Source organism: Macaca fascicularis, chromosome 5 (genome assembly GCF_037993035.2).
Source record: "Macaca fascicularis isolate 582-1 chromosome 5, T2T-MFA8v1.1".
NCBI lineage: Eukaryota > Metazoa > Chordata > Mammalia > Primates > Cercopithecidae > Macaca > Macaca fascicularis.
Window position 1 is genome coordinate 9,867,962 of NC_088379.1, and position 24,593 is coordinate 9,892,554.

Here is a 24,593-nt window from a genome sequence, read left to right on the forward strand (position 1 = left end):
ATCACTATGTCTTATGACGTAAGATTACGGATTTTGGAGTCAGAAATATGTCGGTTTTACTCCTGAAACTGAATTTCGGACAGTTGTTCTTATGTGGCAATATGGAAAGCTGTTTTAGTGCTGAGCAGTCAGAAAGTATGACACAGATCCTCATGGAGAATGGCTAGCACAGTGCCTGGCGTGTCAGGGAGGGTAAACAATTTTTGTATCCTTTTTGCTCTTTCGTTCTTATAACTAGACTCTGCATTCAAGTGAGAAAAGTATTGCAGGCAAATATCACTGTTTTTGCTTAGTAAAATGTAAAATGTCAATGATTAACATTGACTTGAAGGTGGCTTTGTTGATGTCAATACAAAGAGGAATTTTCTTGCTGTTTCCTAAGTCATAGGCTCAGAAGGTAATCAGCTCTTCATCGAGAAGAGTGTTTGAGAAGCTTCTCATTCTGTCTCACAGAGCTATTGCTAAGGAAATTATAACCATGTGTGGAAGGTGGAATTCTATACTTCTATGACTCTCTCCATCTCTAAATATCTATTTTATTGTTTTGTTTACCATCAAAACTTTTTCCAAAACAAGCGAATAGGAAATATATATTCCCTATGCAAGAAAAGGAGTGCTAGGTTATTATTAGATAATTTGAACTCATGTTCCTACATAATATTAGACTATTAGGGTAGAGGTACATAATGTATGCAGCATACACATTGTTGTCTGCTGGGGAGCATCACAACACCGTCTGCTCTAATACTCCTAGAGTATATAGCGTTAAGTTTAATCTTGGTGATAAAACTGCCTCATAAAACTCTATAGGTAGCAACTTAAATGTCCAACACCAAGGGCAAGATAAAATAAACTGCCAAATAAAATACAGGTTTGCCATGCTTGATCTAAATCCCTTGGGGCCAGGAATTCAGAATATTGTGGATTTTAGAAAAGGAACACAGTGCACGTGCTGTACACTATGTAATATTCCCAGTAAAGACTGGAATAACCTCTGGTTATTAAACACGCTAATATTTCTGTAGTGAAACATGTGATAGTCGGATTAATTAGGATAAATGAAGAACATACATTACCTCGTTGCACATCAGGTTTTGCTGTCAAATTAGCTACAAAGACCTTTCAGTATTTCAAAGCCTTTTGACTTTGAAATTGTGGAGAAGGGGTGGTAAACCTTATTTAAGTCATAGCTTCAAAACACCATGATTTTAAAGAAAATTTAATTGTGTAGGACAATGCTCAGAAAAGGAAACATGGTTATTAAATGAATGACTTAAAACAATGAGTTTTAAAAGTAGATTCTCTAAAATTTTAAGATATTACACATAGATATAGAAAAATAAACTAAGACAACTGTAGCAAGTTAGTGCTGGGTGCTAGGATAATTGATAATTTTCATTTTCTTCTTTGTACTTTTGTATGTTTTCTGAAATTTCCATCAATACTGGGGATAATTTCAGCAATGAACAAAACAAGCTTAATAATTGTTTAAGCTTTATTTCAAAGTGGACACTCTGGAGACCCTTGCTCTCTGATCTATCCCCAATCTGGGATGTGCAAGAGTGACTTTCACCCAAATTCCCGAAAGAGCCTGGGTGGCCAGTGCAGGGCATTGGCTTACTGGAAAGAGCCCAGAAGCAATCACTCAGGTGACTTTGTCTCTTCCAAAGCACTCAGAACCACAGCGTCAAGGTTCTTATCAGTCCTGTCCAGAATGATGAAGAGGTACTGGAAATCGAACCCCAAGATGCCCTTATCTAGCCCCAGCGGTATAATGGGGCCGCTGGTGGGTCTGTCTGCTCTTCTCTAATAGCACCAAGGAATGAGGCTTTCTGCAGTTTAATGGATTGCTGGGGAAGCTGCAAGTTTTGTTGCAGGGAAAGTCGATGAAAAATAACCTGCTAATTTCGGAAGCAATTTAGAATCATGACATCAGCATCCCTTCTTAGTGCTTGTGGAGTTTTCCCATCGCTCTCTATATAATACTGAAAGAATTCTCTTTACATATGGCAAATGCTCTGTGAGGACAGGGGCTAGATCTTATTCATCTTTATAAATGAGGTGTGTGAAATGTATACTCAATAAATAAGTGCTTTTGACTGAACTGATACAATCAAATACAAATATGTGTGCATACGCTTGTATTGTGTGTCTGCATACATATACATACATATATACTGATACAATCAAATACAAATATGTGTGCATACGCTTGTATTGTGTGTCTGCATACATATACATACATATATACTGATAGGTTCACGTGTGCATGCACATGTACATATATAATATATATTTCTATATCATCCATTCATCTATACTTATTAATTTATTCATTATAAAAGTGCTTAATGAGAGATACTTCTATGATTTAAATGTTTGTGAAACCCTTAAATTCATATGTTGAAAGCTAATCACCAAGGTAATAGTATTAAAAGGTGGGGCCTTTGGGGGGTGATTAGGCCAAGAGGACAAAACTCCCATGAAATGAGATTAGCACTCTTATAAAAGAGTCCCAGACACATTTCTTGCCTTTACTATGTGAAGACACAGCAAGCAGACCATCGATGAACCAGGAAGCACTCTCACCAGACACTAAATGTGCTGGCCCCGTGTTCTTGGATTTCCCAGCTCCCAGAACTGTGAGAAATAAATTTCTGTTGTTTCTGAGTTACCCAGTTTGAGCTATTTTGTTATAGTAACCTGAGAAGACCAAGACAGATGGTAAGGAATTAGTTGTCGTTACAAAGTCTGCTTAGGATTCCAGGTTATAGAATTGTAAGAAATTCCAGATTTTAGAATTGTGAGACATTATTCCACAAAAGTGGCTGTAGATTACACTCAGTTGAGCATTAACAAAAAAAAAAAAAAAAAAAAAAAAAAAAAAAAAAAAAAAGACTGATGTCCAGCTATTCTGGTTTCTTTGCTTTGGGGAAGGACCCTGAAATTGCTTTTGTTTAAAGCCTCCCTGATGATTCTAACGCTCCTTCAGGTTTAAAATCTACTGCCTTGAATTGACTGGGTTAATAATTTTGACAGAGGAAGTGAGTACTACCCCACAGGGCTCAGCAAAAGAAAAACCTCCGTGTGCGTGGTGATGGGGGGCACACATTTCCAAACTACACTCACACGCAGCCTGACATGTGGCTGCCTTCTCTGAGTCATGCTTTCGTGACTACTGTAGATAAGTTCTCAAGTGTGCCGGGAAGGAAACGGTGTCGGGAACTCCTGTTCTCGTTCAGCACTTCTCAGGCTTTAATGTGTCCAGGAATGAACTGAGGACCTTGTAGAAGTATGGGTTCCACTCTGCATGCCTGGGCTGGGCTGTAGCAGCTGCGATTCTGCATTTCTAGCAAGCTCCCTGGTGATGCTGACACTGCTGCTGTGCAGCCTGCACTTAGATCAACAGCATCTCCCAGCTCAGGACCCCCTGGACAGGAAACCGGAAGGTGGAGAATAAAACATGGAGTGTCCTAGGGCATCTTACCTTTCATTTGTGTGGTGCCAGCGTATGCATTTCTCTTTAAAGTGTAATAGCACTGGTGGGGGGGGGCGGTGGTTCTAATTTTAATATTTACTTTTCGTTTTGGGATAGGCCAGCAGCAATCCCATATGGATTGACCGATTTGAGGGTGCACAAGAGGAAGGAGTGAAGAAGAGACTGGGACTAGGCGAGGAAAAGGATGCTCTGAGCTTTGGGAAAGAAGAAGAGTTATTCTTCAGGGCAGGTTCCTCATGTTGAGGTGTCAGATAGTCAAGTGTGTAGGCTCCACGTGGACGCATCCTAACGGAAGGAAGCTAATGTTTGTGAAGTGGTGACGGTTTGGCTGTCCTCTGGTCTACGCATTGCCAGCTTCAAATCTAAGGTGACTGTAAAGCTGCAACCACACAGCTTCCCTTTGGAAAGCTTGGTGAGAAGCCATTTTCAACAGAGACCAACTCCCTGGCTGAAAAACAAAGCCACTGCAAGTCCTCATAAAAGGGGAAAACCTCTCCTACAGAACAGGCCCTTGGCATAGGGTGAAATCATTAAAAGCCATAGGGCAGGGCGCGGTGGCTCACGCCTGTAATCCTAGCACTCTAGGAGGCTGAGGCGGGCGGATCATGAGGTCAGGAGATTGAGACCATCCTGGCTAACATGGAGAAACCCTGTCTCTACTAAAAATACAAAAATTAGCCAGGCATGGTGGTAGGCACCTGTAATCCCAGCTACTCGGGAGGCTGAGGTAGGAGAATCACTTGAACCAGGGAGTCGGAGGTTGCAGTGAGTTGAGATTGTGCCACTGCACTCCAGCCTGGTGACAGAGCAAGACTCTGTCTCAAAAAAAAAAAAAAAAAAAAAAGGCATAGAAGCAGAGACTGAAGGGGTGGAAATCTCAGCTACAAAGCCAAGCAGACGCTCATAGCAAACATTGCCAGACATTTCAGAGGCATCCCACATTGCTCCGGAAGAGCAGACCGAGTGTGAAGATAAAGCCTGCTGCCGTGGACTGAAGGGTGGCCCTACCACACACCCACAAACCCATCCCCATCGCTTGTGAATGTGACCCTGTTTGGGAAAAGCATCTTTGCAGATGTAGTTAAGGATCTTGATAAGAAATCATTCGGACTATCCAGGTGACCCCTAAATCCAATGACAAATATCTTCACATCAGACAGCCAGAGGGAGGTTTGAGGTGAGAAGAATAGAAAATATGGCCAGAGAGGAGAAGGTCACGTGAAATGGAGGCAGAGAGGGGAGTGACGCAGCCACGGGCAAGGAAAGTCAGGAGCCTCTGAGGTGAACGAGACTAGGAAGGATTCTTCCCTTGAGCCTTTGGAGGAAGAAAGGCCCTGCTGACCCCTTAATTTTGAATTTCTGGCTCCCAGAACTGTCAGTGACTAGATTCCCAGTGTTTAAAGCCATGCAGGTGGTGGTAATTTGTTAGACAGCCCAGGACACTAATACACCTGCTGTGCTGTTTATGCCATCAGCACAAACCTCCAATTCGTCTATCCTACAGTGAAACTGCCATTTGCCACGTTTATCCCCAGTGCTAATTTGGGTCTGAGAGTTCATCCCCTTTGTGGTGCAACCACAGGTTAACCAGCTCACCTGGATTGACATTAGCCCTGACTCCCTTACTGGTGACTTTTCCATTTCCCACAGCCGAGGGAATAAAGGAAGGAGCACTGAACTGGGAGTCAGACAGACTTGAATTCCAGCTCCACCTTCATCTCAATGCTCTGAGCCCTCTCAGACAAGTCATTTAGATGAAGCAGCTAATCTTCCAGGAAGCTAGTAATACCTGCCACTCAGTCCTGCTGCAAGGATCAAGGAGGAAAACGAGGTCACAACTCCTGGCAAGAAGGGATGCTTGATGAGCTTAATTCTCACTCGGGTGAGGAGCCCATCTGTGGACTACGTGCCAGGGAGCTCCTGCTGTGCTTTTCGTGGCAAGAGGAAGAGCAGAAGCTCCAGCCTTCCCATCCCATGGGCTTGGCTGTGAGTCAGGTCACTCCACCTGGACACCTGTGGGCATCCATGGGTAGCTGAGATTACCAGGGCTGTCACAGCATCTGCTGCTGTCTCTGTCTCTTGGACCAGAGCCCTCCAGCCAGTGCCCACCTGCGAGGTACAGCCATTGCTGTCCCCTAGCCTCCCTCTAGGATCAGGACATCCACCCAGAAACCAGGCAGTCCTCCTCCCTGAGTCAATTCTGCTTTTCAGAGGGTTAAGGAACTTCTTGCATATCCAGAGGGTAAGGATATCATCATTCTCCAGTATCATACAGATGTAAAATGACAGGGCAAGGGATTTAAAGTAGGTCTGGTCTGCCTGACTCTGAAACTCCTGCTCTTTCTAATACAATCACTGCTTTTCACACCAAAGAGGAATAACAAAACTACCTTTCTGACTGGCAAAATAAAGCAAATACATAGATGAGGAGATTAATTTTAAAACTGCTCCACCAAACTTTGCCAGTTTCAAGGTTTTTTTTTCACTGTAAATATTTTTTAGATGTTTGAGTCCTGCTGGGTTTTTTTTTTTTTTAATCAGGCACAAATTTCGGTGTCTCAGACTGACCACACCACTTACTCTGGGTGTCCACAAAGAGAAAGTTGGACTCCAGTCTTTCTCCTGTGGGAAAAAGTGCACAAACCACTGTCCTTTTACTTATTCCTTCACACCCATGGGTGGAAACTGACTGGGTGCCCTTCTAGCATCATGGTGCTAGGGTATCTTGTCCCTGCCCCACCACACAGCCATGCTGGGTGAGAGCAAGTGCTCTGTCCATGAGAAAATGCTGCTACTGGAAAGAGGAGTTTTCCGAACACCAAAGTGCACAGCCCCAGCCATGGCCTCTCAGGAAATCCCCTTTCCACGGGTGGCCACACTGGCATCATTTCTTAGTTCATCTTCCAGAAAACGCCTCCTGTCCCCACTACGAAAAGGGAATCGGGACTCACAGTGATCCCGTGGTACTTACTGCCTGTTCATAGTTCTTGGCACCCGGCAGATAAGAGGGATCTTCAATTCAGCCTGTGGAAACAAAAGCAAAGTCGTTACTGGAACTTCCACCTCATGTTTTAATTCTGGGGAACAAGCCACCGTTGCTTCTAAGGATTATAAATTATGCTGCTATAAAGACACATGCACACGTATGTTTATTGCAGCACTATTCACAATAGCAAAGACTTGGAATCAACCCAAATGTCCATCAGTGACAGATTGGATTAAGAAAATGTGGCACATATACACCATGGAATACTATGCAGCCATAAAAAAGGATGAGTTTGTGTCCTTTGTAGGGACATGGATGCAGCTGGAAACCATCATTCTTAGCAAACTATCACAAGAACAGAAAACCAAACACCGCATGTTCTCACTCATAGGTGGGAACTGAACAATGAGATCACTTGGACTCAGGAAGGGGAACATCACACACGGGGGCCTATCATGGGGAGGGGGGAGGGGGGAGGGGGGAGGGATTGCATTGGGAGTTATACCTGATGTAAATGACGAGTTGATGGGTGCAGCACACCAACATGGCACAAGTATACATATGTAACAAACCTGCACGTTATGCACATGTACTCTACAACTTAAAGCATAATAATAATAAATAAATTAAAAAAAAAAAAACGATTTGGTGAAAGCTAAAAGAAAAAAAAAAAAATCGGATACAGGTGCTGGTTTAGAGGAAATGGCAGAAAGAATCAATCCAGGTCAAGAACTGGCTTATTTCTGGAACGCAGTGGGGGAGGGGATTTCTTTCTCTGACAGGCTGTCCTCTTTCTGTCAGCATTCATCCCATCTGCCCCCGGGAGTTGAGCAAACATAAACTGAGCCTGCTTTTCCCTGGCGTGCAATTGTGTGCTCCCCCCTGGGCACCGAGGGCACGTCAGCCAGGTTTGGCTGGCTCTGCTCCGAGCCAGAGCGTGCAGAAGGCGTGCTTTTCGTTTCCAAGTGTGGCTTTACCGTAAAATATTTATTGAAAGTTACAGTTCTATATCACTTTACGTAGAATGCAGCATTTTATTTGAGCCTTCTATTCACCCACATAGGAAAGATTTTTAATGTTATTTACCATATAAATTAGCAGCAGAGACCCTGGGAGTATTCAGTAAGGGCTTCGTATCAATGACCTTATGTAATCTACTCAAAGGCCCTGAGAGGTGTAAAGGATATCAGCTGAGGTTCCAGCAAGAAACAGATGGCACTCTCAAATTGGGTAATTTGAGAACAGCTTAATAAAGAGACCATTTGAAAGGTGTTGGCAGGGTAGAAGGAATCCACAGAAGACAGTGAAGTATCTGGGGGCGGTAATAAAAGGGCGCTCTCACATGCCTGGGTTTGGAGGGGTTTGGGGACCAGGTAGGCACTGGGACACAGAGACAGGGCTCTCTTTCTGGGTTGCGGGAAGAGGAGCTGTGGCTTTCAGTTGTGGGACCTGCAAGGAGGGAGCTGTGGTGGGTGGAATGAAAATCCCATCTCACGCTTCTTTTGCCCTGGATCTCCTGATGCCATTTCCCATTGGCCAAACTCAACAGGAAGCCAAGGGCGAGGAGCTATTAATATGGTTTAATATCCATCAGCTTCCCTGGGCTCCCAGATGAGGGGAGTAGGGTAGAAAGTGGGTTTCACAGTTAGAGAATGAGACCCAGAAAGATTTAATTATGTGACTAAGAATACCCATCTGCAATAAGAGCCAAGGTCCCGAGACCCAGAAATTTCCATTTCCTAACCTGTCAGCATATGGCACCCCACTGAGCCTCAGGCATTTTTAGTATATTCTGTCATCCATCTATCCATTCATTCATTCATCCATCTGGGAAACTACCATTTACTGAAAATTTACTTTGTGTAAATATTGTGCCCAGTGAGACACAGTCCCTGCCCTTAAGCCACTTCTAAAACTAAGTATAGTACGGTTTCTGCATCTCTCCGTGACATCCCTCCTGTTATTAAAATGTTTTGCAAAAAACAGTTAATTGTAAAACAAAACATAACAAATCCTAACTCTGTCTTGGAGAGCCAGCCAGAGTAATCTTCATAGAGGAGACAATATTTGAGCTTTGTCTTGCCAGGTAAGTCTGGGTCTTTTGGGCTCAAAATTAAGGAAGGTGTTCCAAGCAAATGGAGCATCATGTGCAAAGGTGTGAAGATGTTACAATGCATATCGTGCCAGAGTGGCTTTGCACACTTTGGTGAAACTAAAAGGGTCGGTAGCTGGGATGTTGGTAGTACATGAAAAATAATGAGGGAAGGTCCCTTGGATTGAGATGATCAAGGATCATGCACGCTAAGGGATGGGATTTGAAATTAAACTGTGTGATCTTCAACCTATACTGGCAACCCATAGTAAAGAACTTCAACTAAGCTCTATGACTTCTGATACCCTGTGTATTTCCTCTGTCCTCACCCCCTTGCCTCATCCCCTCATCTTATGTTGTAGGTCAATATTGACAGCAGGGAAAGGAGAGGCAGCTGTTAGCCTTTCATTCACTGATGGCCAACTATGGCAGTGTGTAGAGTGCCTAGCCTCACTTGGAAGTCATTTCCATCATGGCGGTGGGAAAGAGGACTTGAACATTCATCAGTGTCATGCAAAGAATGCACGTCAAATACTGGAAGGGTCCTGGACTGGAAGTTGAGAGACCTCTGTTCAGTTCCAGTGCTGTCATCAACTAGCTGTGTGGCCTTGAAGGAACATTTGGTCCCTCCTCATTTATAAATAGTAGTATCGATATCTTTCTTTTACATCATGTCTTAAGTGTGAAATAAACTGATGCATATGAAAATGTCTTACAAACTATGAAATGTTATGAAATACGGATATGCAATTACTTGTATAACAAAGCAGAGTTCGCAAGGTGCTTTAGCACGTCATGTTATATTTGGGTATGTGGGGATATTGTTGCCAATTTTTGAATATTAATACTTATAGAGATTAAATTACTTGATTACAGTCATACAGGACAAATCCATCCCCCATCCCTTAAAAGTATCTGCCTCTTAATGATAGCTGCTTATACAGCTACTTCATTCTTCTGAATGCATTAAGTAGCATTGAAATGGGACAAAATAAACTAATCTTTATGGATGGCTCCCTGTGTGCCTGAATCTTGGCCAGTTCTTGTGTACAGAGTAAGCGGACCACAGATGCAGGACAGTTCTCTGCAACACTTATTGCCTCAAATCAGAGGTCTGGCAAGGTGGCCGGGGAAGCTGCTCTCCAGCCCCAGCCCTGCCATGCACCGTGCAGCTTTGAGTAAGGCAATGGAGCTTTCTGGGCTTTCGTTTCTTCACCTGAAAAACGAGCAGCTTAGGCCAAATAGGTCTTTTTCAGCTCAGAGAAATGGAAATAGTTTCATTAAAAAAATGACAATCCATCAATATTTGGTGACAAAAATGGTTTCAAAAGTTAAGAGTCTGTCATTACATTTCTTATAGTTTATTGTCTTCTCCAGTAGAGCTCGGCGCAGAGCCAGATCGCAGGGGATTCTGCCAAGTTGCTAACACATAGGATAGCAGGGATGGAAACGGGAGGGATCAGGGAGGAATCCTGAATTTTTGCCTTATATGTATATTATTTGATCAGTAATATCAGTGCTTATTAGACTTGTATTTTATAATTTGAATAAAAATTAAAAATGTTCTAGTAGTAGCTTTGGAGAGATGCAAGCACTTTATTGTATAAGAAGAGTTTAAAAATATTGTAGAGAGAGCCCACATTCTTCTGACATTTTAAAAAGCAGAATTTGAGGCCGGATGCAGTGGCTCACGCTTGTAATCCCAGCACTTTGGGAGGCTGAGGACAGTAGATCACCTGAGGTCAGGAGTTCGAGGCCAGCCTGGCCAACATGGTGAAACCCGTCTCTCCTAAAAATACAAAAACTGAGCCGGGTGTGATGGTGGGCGCCTATAATCCCAGCTACTCGGGAGGCAGAGGCAGGAGAATTGCTTGAGCCAGGGAGGCGGAGGCTGCAGTTAGCCAAGATTGCACCACTGCACTCCAACCTGGGCAGCAAGAGTGAAACTCCATCTCAAAAAAAAAAAAAAAAAAAAAAAAAGCGGAATTTGAGGTTTTAGCGACCCTCACCAGAGACTGAGTTAGCCACAAAGTATCATCAGCAAGACAAAAGGGATGGCATTGTACAGGGTAAACAGCTGTGCTCTACTCAGAATGGCTGACACATTGAAAGCACCACACTCTGACCTGATCTTAGCCATTGTGCAAAGGATGTGGTGAGTCAGTCAGAAAGAGTCTTATGTCCACTGGCTTTTTGAAGGTAATATATTGTAGAGAATACAAGCCCCTTCCCTTCCTCATGTGTGCGTTTTCAAAGACAAGGGAGTGAATACAGATCACCTGTTATATATCCTCCATCTCCCGACCTCAGTAACCTCATTGGGTCTGTATTATGATCCTCATTTCATACAAAATCAAACATGTTTTAGTTATAAAGGAAATAATGTATACCGTGGTCCATTTCCAAGACAAAGTGCCTTGAATTGGCTTAGGTCAGCAAACTACAGAAGAAACAGCTTCCCCCCACCTTACTTGCCCTTACCCGAACCAAAGAAGTTTAGTCTAAGATAAAGGTTTACTAGTATGCAAAATAGCTTGCTCTGTCTGTTCTTATTAGCCTACCCAGCTACTTAGGTCATAAGCCAAATACTTAAAGAGCAGCTGAGCTAACTAAGATTGCAGTGCATTGTGGGCTGCGACAAAATGCAGCAAGACAACCCTAAAAAGACCACCTAAAGCCCCTGCCTAACAATCCATAGGCAACGTCAGGGAAGATTGTGACCCCATAGCACTCAGCCTATGAGGAACTGGGGGAGGGACCTGCACATTATGGGATAAATGGCTTGTTGAAACTGTTCTGGGAGTGAGAGCACGCCAGACACTGGATCTTGTAAGACCACCATTAAAAGTCTCACTTTTGCTGTTCTCCGGATCTCTGAGTCCATCCTTTGGGTTTGGACAGGTGAGTTTGTTTCTCACAGTTATGCTTTGAGACAACTGTTTAACCATTCTGAGCCTCCGCGTGCTTATCTGTAAAATGGGGGTAACACAACAGCTACCTTTAGGGCTCTTATGAGGATTACATGAAAAAATACCATATGTAAGACATGGGGGAAATAGTGATTAATATGAGTCTGAACTTGAAGAGTAATTAAATGCCTTATATCACTTTACATGCCTTAAAGTGGCACTGGATTTAGTTAGAAATGAAAGATGCTTAGGTAAGCATCTTGAGGTAAGTATCTGCTAATAACCACTGATGTAATCATAGAATCTCGTACCTGCTTATGCTTTGGAATTACCTGGAAACCTTAAAAAATATAACGTCCCAGAAAGTTTTATTCAGTTGTTCTAGGGAAAAGCCCAGGTATGGACATTGTCTAAATGTCCCAGGTATTTTAACAGGCAGGGAGGCAGAAGGGAGGCAGAAGGGAGGGTCATTCTATTCGCGTCTCCATCTGGCCAGCACCACTCACTGGCAGCTTGTCACTGAACACACCGATTTTTCTCATTCTTACGGAAAGCACCAAATAATCACATGTTCATTCTCCTTGCTGTTCCAGACGCATCTTAAATAGACTTTTAGGAACTGTCACTGCTTGTAAATAATCCTCTATATACTTAGAGTTATTTCTGAGTCAATTTTTAGCGGAATGTTTAACAAAAACCTACCACATCCAAAGATTTTAACAATTTGATCATGGAAAAGGTTTCTAATCATGTCAAGCATCCATTTCTCTCTCAGGTCTTATTAATAGGCAGTGAAGAAGTAAAGTTCAGGCTCTTGCAGTTGTACAGCGTAGAGTTTACTACCGTATCTGCAACTATTTATGAGGCTTTACTATGTGCCAGTCACATTCCAGATCCTAGGAATTAGAGAGCATAGAGCAAAAGGTGTTATGGGAACACAGGGAAAAATATGTCCTGGAGGCATCTACACAGCTTTCTATGGAACAGGTTCTTACCCAGCTTTGCCACAACTCCCCTTAGAAGTATCCCCAACTCCCTTTCTCTTGTCTGATTGCCCTGGACAGAACTTCCAACACTATGTTGAATAGGACAGATGTCCATCAATGATAGACTGGATTAAGAAACTATGGTACATATATACCATGGAATACTATGCAGACATAAAAAGGATGAGTTCATGTCCTTTGCAGGGACATGGATGAAGCTGGAAACCATTATTCTCAGCAAACTATCACAAGGACAGAAAACCAAACACTGCATGTTCTCACTCATAGGTGGTAGTTGAACAATGAGAACACTAGGACACAGGGTAGGGAACATCACATACTGGGGCCTGTCAGTGGGTGGGAGGGGTGGTGGTGGGACAGTATTAGGAGAAATACCTAATGTAAATGACAAGTTGATGGATGCAGCAAACCAACCTGGCACATGTATACATATGTAACAAACCTGCACGTTGTGCACATGTACCCTAGAACTTAAAGTATAATAATAATAATAAAAGAAGTAACCACAACTCCCACATGGGCTATGATAATGGAAGGGGAGGCAGGACTTGTGGGCTGTGGAGTGTCAGTCTTGCAGGTCTTTCTCCAAGGAGTCTTACTTCAAGATCTGACCCAGATCAAAGAGTATACAACATCTTCTTGCCTTGATTCGGAGACCTTGAGAAGCTGGAATGCCCCAGAAATGGAGCACATCTCATGGTGTTTGTGCATTCACTTTCTATAGGAATTATTTCAGTTTCTATTCTCGGTTAGCCACAGAAGTAAAGCCCATGCATAGTTCTCTCTGGCAAAGAGAAGTGACACTGAGGTGTCATCTGTCAGTTCTGCCTGTGGAACCCAGAGTCACAGCAGGGCACTTGGCATGGGGATATTAATAGGCCCAGCGTTAACTCTGCTGTGGGGAAGCTGAAAGAAGCTCTGAAGGTCTCAAGAGGAGACCACACCCTACCTTCAGGGCCTCACTGTCAGGGAGGGGCCAGGCAGAAGGAGCCACGCTGGGTGGAGCAGTGTGGAGGTGCAAAGGAGCCCAGGGTCCTCTGGGAGTCCACAAGGAGAGGCTGCCTGTTTTAATGATGCCAGTTTATTTCTCCAACAAGAAAAAACACCACTGTACTAAGTGCTAGATGCCAATGCAAATCTAATTGCAAATGTCAACATGGGGAATAAAATTGCCCGAGTGTATACGAGGGCCTAAAGCCTAGGCAAAAGAGCCAGAATATGCTCATAATGAATTTACTTTGGGTTGGAACTCTGTGCTTTCATTTCATTAATACAGTTCCCACATAATTTATAAACCCTGACCTGGAACTCTTTGGGGATCCAAAATGAACCCCAGTTTGAGAAACAGTGTGTGTTGTCTCCCTATGGAGCTCATGGTAATCTCCTCCAGGTATAAAGGGGACCATGTCAAAGAGAGGTGCACAGGGTGGCTCACATCCTGAGTACAGAGACCCCTGCCTCAACCATCTGTTTGGACCAAACAACCCCACGACTTTGGAGCAAATGGTCTCAGTGATTATATTTGATTAGCTCATTAAGTACTTTGTGGTTTGAAAGTGTTTTGTAAAGATAATGGATTTGATTTCATTGTTCAACTCCCACTTACGAGTGAGAACATGTGGTGGTTAGTTTTCTGTTCCTGTGTTAGTTTGCTAAGAAGGATGGCCTCCAGCTTTATCTGTGTTCATGTCCATGAGAATACATGGACACAGGGAGGGGAACATCACACACTGGGGCCTGTTGGGGGGTTGGGAGCAAGGGGAGGGAGAGCATTAGGACAAATACCTAATTAGGACAAATCATGCGGGGCTTAAAACTTAGATGATGGGTCGATGGGTGCAGCAAACCACCATGGCACATGTATACCTATGTAACAAACTGCAGGTTCTGCACATGTATCCCAGAACTTAAAGCATTAAAAAAAAGATAATGGATCTGAGGGTTAAAGAATAACACCTATATTTTAGAAAACAGGAATAAAGAAAACAGCGTTCTGCAGATGAAAGTGTCCATAGGATTTCCGAGGAACATACATTCGATTTGGGCATTAAAACCAGGATGCCTGCTTCTGAGCTCAGAACCCACCTGGGGACTGAGTGAATGTTTTAAGAAGCAGAGACTTGTTTTATAAATAGGCTGGATTTTTCACGTGTGTCGTAATCCAAAAATAATTAATACCCTTATGGTATCACAAGCAGTTTAAACAATTGGAAACATGTAATGCAACAAATCGCATTTCGTTGTTATCCTTGAGAACTCTTGTTATCCACTGGGAATTCACCAGTACTATCAAACGGAGCTTGCAAAGAGACATTTACCATAAATATTGCTGCTGCGTTTCACCTGATCCAAAATTAATATTTCATGAAGAAAAAAATGCTTTTACGGTAAAGAAATTGTTTTGCTCCCCAACATTTGTTACTTATTCCTAGAAGATAATTCTTATAAAAATACTGGCCTCTGTTTATTTTAAAGCCTAGGAAACATCATTCTAATAATATCCACAACATACCTTCTGGATATAGGAAATGACCAAAAGCAAACTGTGAATGGCTAAAGAAAAGCTTTGAATGAATCAGGAAGGTAGGAGGTAGCTGTGCAGTTAAAACTGGGTCAAGGATCAACAATAAAGTCTATATTAAGGCTTAAGGCTTTTTTTCTCATTAAAACAGGAAAAAAGGAAAAGAGTATCAAACCCACACAATACACATCTGACTTTTTCTGCAGAACCACATCACACATATCCAAAATGGTGAATGATTTTTGGAATTGAGAAAGGGAGCAATGTGTGTATATTTGGAGAAGAGGGCCAGAAGTGTGTGCGTGTGTTTGCGCACACATGTAGGAGCTTTGAGTTAACACACCAAAATCAAGATTTCTCAAAGACAGATGATATTAATTTGGTTACAATTCAGAGTTATATATATTTCTTTAATTTTCATATCAAAAATGAGAAAGTTACATTTTAGAGATGTTCATACTTAGAGGAAAATATATGCTGATTGGATTTCTAATTCTATACCCCAGTCGGGTCAATCAGCTCAATTTAATTAAATATAACATTTAATGTTATTGGATTTCCATTGAGTGGAGGCATGTGAAGTCAAATGGATTGTTATTAAAGATTTCTTTTTTTTTTTTGAGGGGTAAGAGAGAGTGCTTTTCCAGTTTTTCTGCTATTACGTGTGGCATATTTTTATAAGATTTTGCAACTCTCTTGGTAATGAGTAACTTCCCTTAAGTATCTCAAGGCAATGTGACTGTGCGCTCATTTTTTATTTTAAATGATTTTGAAAACACTCTTAATGAACTGATGCAATCTATAGTTTCTGAATTTATTACTCCTGTTGAGTTTTGTTTTCAAAACCCATTTCCTTTTTTCTCTTCAGCTGCCTGATTCTGCAGAAAGGCTTTCCTTCCTTTAGTGGTAAGACCCTTTCTCTCCTTTCGTTCCATTTTGTGGTGAATAGACCCTTTATCCTTTTTCTTGTTCATTTAGCTTTCTCGTGTTCCTTTCCTTCCTCTAGCCTTCATTTTTCTTCCTTCTCCTCCTCCTTCTCTTTTCTTTGCATCTTCCTTCTCTCTGCTCTTATTATTAAAATGATTTTTACTGTTCACATAAAGCGAGACTGTAGAAAAATAGTCTCCAAGTTTGCCAAAATCCTAACAGATATTTTATTTTATTCTTATTAAGTTTACCTCTGTCTCGCCCCCATTTTTTTTTTTTTTTTTGGCTTTCATAAATGATAGCAGAACCACACTGATTAGGGGCAGGCACTTCTAGGCCTGGATTAAATCAGAACATACCCAACTGTGATTGTTTCTCCATTGATTGATTAATGCATTGAGATGGTACTGAAGGCAAACTTCAGAGGACAAAAAGTATAAGAAAATAAACTAAGATTTAGGGATTGCTATATATTTACCACAATTTACAGGCTAGCCCTGCGGTGAAGATAGGGGTAAAGATAGATCCGGTAAACCCCACCATTCTCATGGACATCTAAAGGCCCATGGCAAAAGCACTCTAATTTTTTTCAACTGTCATTTATTAAGCACCTGGTGTATGCTGGTGATTTTCTGAGGAGCTGTTTCATGATCAGGAGAGCCTGAAAAATTTTTTAGGGAAATTTAAAATCCAAAGGAGGAACACAAAAGCCTAGGTAGTCTAAACAAGACTGGAAAGGAGTAATACAACTTATAGTAGTAGTAATATGGTTTAGCTTTTTGTCCCCACCTAAATCTCATCTCGATTTGTAATCCCTAGGTGCCGAGGGAGGGAGGAGGTGATTGGATCATGGGAGTTGTATCCCCCTATGATGTTCTCATGATAGTGAGTGAATTCTCATGAGATCTGATGGTTTTATAAGGGAGTTTTCCATGGTCTTGCTCACTCTTCTCTCTCCTGCTGTCTTGTGAAGAAGGTGCCTTCTTCCCCTTCTGCCAGGATTGTATGTTTCCTGGGGCTTCCCCAGCCATATGGAACTGTGAGTCAATTAAACCTCTTTCAGTCATAAATTACTCAATCTCAGAGAAGTTCTTTACAGCAGTGTGAAAATGGACTAATACAAATAGTAATAATAATAATAATAATAATATCATTTACTGCTTACCAGAAGCATATGTAGGGTATTTTGTTAAATTTGGTTTCTGTTATACAGCAACAATCCAAATGACCTAGATTTTTCAACATTGAACAATCCTGTCATTCTGTGCAAGAGACTTCTCCTGAGCCAAGCCTGTCCAGTGAACAAATGCACAGTGTGGATCCAGATGAGATCATCATTTCATCTGTAACTTCAAGTACATTTAGAACCTAACCCTTGAATTAAACTTCCCCTTGCATAATTAACTATCTCTTTTTCTCTTCTTTTATTCAGGATCACTTATCTAGCAAGATGGGAGACAAGTCTTTCAGCCTAGGTATGCTGAATTATACAGTTAATTCTACAACTTCAGTCTCAGTTTCTCTAATCTGAAAGATGAAGCTACGAGTGCTCATCCTTCTTTGCTCATAGGATTATTCTGAAGACCAAATGCGATGATGAAAGTGAAAGCACTCTGTAAAGTATAAACTGCTGTGCAAGAACAGTTCCTCGGATAATTACTGAGTAATTTCTATGTATCAGTGCTGTGAAAAACTCCGAGGATTTGAAATTGACTAGGAAGGTATTCCAAAAGAATTTCTATCATTTTTCATTAAATCTTAATATTTCCAGAGGATTAGTACATTTGAGGAATTCTAAGACACCCAAGGCTTTGATAGATGAATGATAAAAAATAAATAAGGATATGATGAAATTAGTTTTCTGCAGAAATCACCTTAAAATAGAACTTCTTCAGGTCAAATATCTTAAAAAGGGACAAAAGGCCAAGAATCTAAGGAAGGTTTGTTTAAATATAAAATAAACTCATAATAATAATGCCAACAATGATGATAATAGCCACTACCATTTACTTTGTGTTTAATAATTGCTAGACACCATGATATGCATTTTTATGTACTGAATCTCATTTCTCACCACAAATTCGAGCAGTAGATATTTTCATTCCATTTTATAAAGGATAAACAGAGGTTCTGAGGAGTTAAGTAACTTGCCTAAAACTATATTGCTAGGAAGTAACTGATTCGAACCCAGGATATCCACATCTCAATGACTGGATGGCGTGGTGTAGTGAAAAGAGCATGTAGCAGAAGTAGGAGTTTGGGATGGGGGCAGTGTGGAGGTGTCCTGTGTAAGGTGCCCAGACAGATAAAACTGATCGGGAGATCCCTAGACTTGCCCATGAGTGAGGATGTCGTGATGTATAAATATCTGCAGGTAGCCATGGGGTAGACGGGCTTTGCAGGTACTTGTCAAGGCATCAGACCTCCCATAGCTCAGCAAATCCAGCTATGGAAATTACACAGCTCTGACTTTGTGCTCACCAAGCTACTGCCCAATAGCAATTTAGTTTCCGGTGTACATTTGTCTCCTGGGAGGGAATATGCCAGTCATCTGAACTTATAATTTGAGTACACTTGACCAAAATCACCAAAGATGGATGGATAGGCCAGAGTACCAGAGTGGACTGACCTCCTGAGCTCCATCAACTCTGTGTGCCTTGGATTCAATTAGCTTTCTGGGTCTTCGAAACTGATGGTGAAATGTGGTTCTTGGGCCCTCCACAAAAATTCAGCTCTCTCAGAGTTTGGGCCTAGGCTGTTAGTCAGCCCTCATCTTTATCTTACACGAAATTGAACACAGAACCTACCATAGTTAAAGATTATCACCAAAAACACACGGATATTAATTTTTCATGTTGCATCTAGACCTTTTGGCTTATCTTATTTCACATGACAAACCACAATACCATTTAAACGCAATAGGATTTTGATTCTCATGTGTAAGTGTGTAGGAAGCAGTGTTTCAATTAGTATGACCAATGAAATTTAAAAGAAACAACTAAAATACATATTTTGCTAATGCTTGTGGTGTATCTGGGAGTTCCTTAAATGCTATTGGCTAGTTTGGAAGACAGTGATGGATGCCCTGATCATGAACCTGGGCACATCAGCAGGGCACTGATGGAGCACCATGCCAAGAGTAGGAGCTCAGGGCTCAGGTGGACCTGGGTCTCATTTCTAGCATATCCTCCTATTCATTGCATGAAATGGAGCCTGTCTGAACTTCAGAATCCACTTTTGTTAAGTAAGAATTAAGTACACCTACTAAAAAAGTGATAAATGATGAACGTTTTTTGTCTATCAGCAGCACTTCAATGGTAACGTGTAAGTCATTGCTCTTTCGAAGACATGGTTAAAATTAAGCAGAATAATCACAATAATGATTCCCACATATTCTGCCCACAAGAGTAATAAAAAGTAAATAATAAACACAAAAAGTGGTCCTATGATAGCTCTATTCCACAATTCTGTTTGTGTGTGTGTGGCGAGGGTGGCGGGGGGCAGGGGGTCGTTATTTTTACTGCTTATATCTAACCTGATGCTTCTCAGTTTTATTGGCAACATCAGTGAATGTTTGGTTTAATTTGTTAAAAAATCATAAATATAATTTAAATTCAGGTACTTATCTCTCTGGTTAATAATTTAGCCCCTTTGAACGTTTTATGTCTCTTTGTCATGCTGGAAGGGTAGGTACAGTCTGGAAGAACTCTGCAGAACTCAAGTCTTGGCAGATGTTGGCAGTAGCTTATGATAGTGGATATAACTGCTTCATGTACTAGGATTCAGAAAAGGATGCTTCTAGATCGCCCTCTACTACTCTTCATGTGACCATTTAACCAGTTCCTGGCTGTCTCTTCTATGTCAGACACTGTGTGCACATTTGCTCTCACTCTCGAAGCAGCACATAAAATGTATTCTTCTACCCAGTTTCCAATTACACAACACCAACAACAGCTAACTGAAGATCGGAGAGATTAAGCTACTTACCTAAAGACAAACAGTGAAGTCACACACTAGATTCATATCCATTTTTGACGATCTCAAAGCCCTGTTTCCTTCCATTTCACCAAGTTGTCCTTCCTCATCTTTTCTAAGCCCCAGTTTCACCTTTTAAATGCCCTAACATGTTCTCTGCCTACTTCGTTAAGTCGTTAAGATCATTCAAGAAGAAAATATATATTCAAAGGCCTAGATTACATAAGGCTATGCAACTGTGGAATATTACCATTCTCTAACGAGATTATTAAAATACAATATTTGTAAACTTACGTGTATTAATCAATTCTGTAGTGATTGTGGTCATATTTTATGAATAAAATCAGAGCTGATTTGGAGTGAAGAAAGGAAAGTAGTGGAGAAAGAAGCCAACACTTACTGAATACCTGCTAAGTGTTAAGAATGCACCATATTTCATGTAATATAAATATTACATTATTGAGGCTAAATAATTGTCAATACAAGTCTTATGAGATCTTACTCTATTAAAAAGAGGCAGGAATTAAGGGTCAGATATGAAGCCACATCCCTCGTCCAAGTGGCAGAGTCAGGATCCTCACCATTTTGCTCAGGCATCAAATCCTACGGACTTTCTAAGACAGCACCTGACTCATGGCAAAGTGATCAAGAAACAGAATCCCCTGGTGTTCAGGCCAGAGCTGGCCAGACGGTACAGAAGATTATAAGCATTGGTTTTCAAATGGTCTGGCCTATAGAATCATCTGAGAGGGCTTATTGGGAATAAGAAAGAAATACTACCATTTAGATGGTTGGTGTCAGAGACCACAGGAGTGAGTTTAGAGATGAGCTCTGTGAAACTGCAAACCAACACTGTTCACCATTCTGATCAGTTAGTCAGGAAAATCAGTTTCCTTCTGAATTCTGTTACTGACATTAGTGACTGAACAACCTTGCACATATTACTTAGAGAACTCAAGTTCTTCACCTGTAAACCAGGGTAAGTAATAGCCAACTCTTCAGGCCAGCAGGAGCTGAAGGTAAGTAAATGCCAGTTGCCATTCCTACTTCTCTAGGGCATATTGTATCTTAAGCTTCTCAGGATTTCTGAAGCTCTGTCATTTCTCTGGTAGGCCTTCAATTAACCAGGTCTACCATTGTCTTCCTGGTATTTGAAATGATTATTCCTGGTGGTTTGGGAGGCCCCTGGAAATCCAAAGAACAACACTATTGAGGAGTTGTGCCACAGTATAGACAAAGAGAGACAGCCAGAGAAACAGCCAGGTAGGTAAGTAATAGACAAGTAATACTCACAACAGAGAAGTCAAATAAGTAAGACTGGTGTAAAGTAATAAAAACAGTATTGATAAAAAGTTCAGACATATCAACACCTTTTAAAATCAAAGTATCCATATTTTGATGATAGTTATTTTCTTTTCTGTCTCACTCCAGTTTGTTTGTTTTATCCAAGAAAAATCCGGTAGAGAACTCCTGGCAGTTTTCAAGGTAAGAATTTAACCCCAACTTTAACCTCACTTTTGAGCTCCTTTTGTGAGGGGAAGGATGTCTGCGTGATTCCAAAGTCTAAGTCTCCTCTACACCAAAGCAGAAAGAAAATCGTATTACTTTAGGAAATGTTAAAAATATATTTCCACAGGGCTCCAGGAGTTAACTTCTACTTTGAATGACCTACTTTGAATGGAGGCTTTCTAGGGGGCTTACTTAATGAAAGTCAGCCAGGAACGCCAACCTTGGGGCCTGGTCTTTATATTTCAGTTGCAAACAGTCAGGGAGTCCAAGCTCCAGGAAAAGAAGATTGAAAACATTTAGTCTTTTAATTTTCTGTGGGTAGGTATCCTGATTCCTTCTCCCAAAAGAATGAAAGGATCTTTAACAATTGAGTTAAGGGCTTTCTTCTTGCCCCTTTGATGCTATATAGAAGGCCCTGACTTCCACGTTAGAAGCACATTTTTCCTTGCTGCTCAGGTCTTTCCTAATGATCGTTTATGACAAGGACATGACCATCAGATGATCACTCACAAGAGATGGCCTTATGAGTTTACCTGAACAGCGTGGAGAGCACCAAGAGATCTGGGCTGAGGTGTCTGTCTCCTGTGAGGAGGGGCGGTAGCGCGGAGACCTTGGGGTGCTGGAAATCAGTAAGGCGGTGGGTTGAATTCTTCTCAATGCTAAGCAGTACCCTTCAGCAGAAAACCTCCTGATAGGTCCGTTTTAGGCTTGGTTTCCTGTGAAATGCAGCCACAGACCTGAGAGGTCTGACCTGAGGGCTGGCAGGACTTCCTCTTCTTAGGCTGGAGTGCAATACGTGAAACTCTTTCAGAGGCTGAAATCTTCCAACCCAAAGGGTGTGTTTAAAGACACACGGTGTCCTTACGTGGCACTTCATAGTTACCAGAACACAATAAAAGGAACTGCTGGGCAACACTCAAGCATGGAAGGTGGGTTTTGTGAGTCTTACTTTACATGCATAGTGGACATTAACTATCTTGTAGCTTAATTTTGCAATGGCTTCCTGAGACCCCCTCCGCCAGACACAAGGACCAGGTGTTGTGGAGAGAACCTGGGAACTAAAGGATAAATGCCTGCCGTGTTAATTATTAGCTATGGGATCTTGGACATTTTGAAGTTTATTTCTCAAGTAGTTTGAGTGATAATAATATTTGTATTTTAGAAACTTTTTTAAAAAATGAGGGATAATTGAGGATGATATTTCCTTCATTGAGGAAATGATATTTCCTCAGTTGTGATGGAAGGATAATAACATTTATATTTTAGAAATATTTTAATAAATAAACAAAATATTGTAAATAAAGGCATGCAACAATGTTTGGGCACATATTAGCTGCTTAATATATTTTCTTTCTGCCTTAATCTTGTTCCATTTAAGCTGATCTAGCCGAGCGCCTGTCTCCCATTCTGGGGCTGTGACATTCTAGTTTTATATAAATTGATGTTGAATTCCATAACAAACTCCAACATTATTTACAGTAAATTCAAAGGTAAAAGTTTGTATTTTCTTGGGTAAATAACTCTGGTTTTGACTTAACAGACACCCCAAGGAAAACATGAAAATAAGCACTCTTTGAATGCTAATTATGAGTCAGTTACATTGCTAAGCAACTTGCAAGCATTATCCTCCTTAATCTTACTAATAACCGTGTAAGGAACATATTTTAAATCCCATTTTGTAATTGTGAAAACTGAAAACTAGGGAGACTTAAGTAGTTTAACCACTTTATTAATTAGCTTTTGCTGCATTAGGAGCTTAAAGCAGTAACCATTTTATTTAGTTCATAATTGTGTGCGTCACTTGCTCACTTCTTTTGGTCTGCACCTGTATTAATTTTCTAGGGTTTTCATAACAAAGGACTGAGCCCTGAGTGACTAACAAAACAGAAGACTGAACTGTATTGTCTAATAGTCTGGTCTCTGGAAGTCTGAGATCAAGGTGTCGACCAGGTTGGATCCTCCTGAGGGCCGTGAGGAGAGGATCTGTTCCGGGCCTTTAACCCCGGCTTGTGGGTGTCTTTGTATGCTTGTTCTTGTGTTTACGTGGCATTCTCCCTGTGTTTGTGTCCAAATTTCCCCTTCTGAGCAGGACAGCAGTCACAGTGAATGATGGCTCACCCTAATGACCCAATTTTAACTTCATTACCTCTTTAAAGACCCTATCTCCAAGTCAGAAGGCATTCTGAGGTATGGAGGGGTTAGGACTTTAACAAATGAATTTTAGCAGGGACATATTTGACCCATAACAAGACCTGATCATCTGGTCTGTGCTAGTGGTTGAGAGGCTGTTGGATGATCTAGGATTATCACATTCATACATGTGTTGGTTGACAATCATGTCAGCCAGGTGCCTCTGTTCTCCTCTGCATATCTAACAGGCCAGCTTGGCCCATTTACACGGTGAGTTTGGGGCTCCAAGGGCAATGGGAGAGGGGAAGCCCCAGCCACCAGCCGTTTCCAGGCCTTTGCTTGCATCCTAGTTGCCATGGTCCCATTGGCCAAAGCAAGTCACATGGCCAAGTTCGGAGTGAATGTGGGAGAAGATTATTCAACGGGTGAATGAAGAAAAGTGAATTATTGTGGTATTTATTGGTAAATAATCTAAAATCCATGTTCACATCCAATTGGTGGCCAGACTGCAATAAGAACCCAAGTCTAATGATATGAATATTCCTGCTTTTTACCAAGGAAGAATTGAAGACAGTGTGGTCTAATGAGAAAGTTGAGAATAGTGTAGGTGATATTTATAGCTTTTTTTCTTGGAATATCTTTCATTAATTTATCATCTGTTGAATATGTATCATGCATCAGGAGCTCTATTAGGTGCTGAAAAATACAACTAGGTAAGAGAGATACCTAATCCTTTGATGGAGTTTATAGCCTAGAAGAGGTGAAAATAAATGAATGGACTTCAGATATATAACTACAATTTGTGGTAAATGCATTGAATAGTACCTGATCAGACATGTATTGATTTAACAAATAGATATTCACATCCACTACCTACTATGTCAGGCACTGGGCAACTTGTGGGGATATAGAGGTGAAAAAAAAAAAAAACTTGTCCCTGCCTTCATGGAGTTTCAGATCTAATAGAATAGAGAGGTATTGGACAAGAAATCAACCATCAAGATGATGTATTACGAGATAGGAACAAAGAGGGCTCTG

At 41.3% G+C, this 24,593-nt stretch overlaps 1 protein-coding gene across 2 annotated transcripts in view; it reads right to left on the bottom strand.

Annotated features, from left to right (window-relative positions):
- Positions 1 to 24,593, bottom strand: part of CLNK (cytokine dependent hematopoietic cell linker) — a 244,203-nt gene that overhangs the window by 170,482 nt on the left and 49,128 nt on the right. The window contains exons 1-2 of one of the 2 annotated variants that reach the window (XM_005554486.5): positions 21,959 to 22,152; positions 6,471 to 6,523 (exon numbers count right to left, since the gene is read on the bottom strand). In XM_005554486.5, coding sequence (XP_005554543.3) covers positions 6,471 to 6,481 — 11 coding nt within the window. In that variant the 5' untranslated portion in view covers positions 6,482 to 6,523; positions 21,959 to 22,152. Of the gene's footprint in view, positions 1 to 6,470; positions 6,524 to 21,958; positions 22,153 to 24,593 lie in introns of those variants that run through there. The other variant, XM_005554485.5, reaches the window with a different exon arrangement.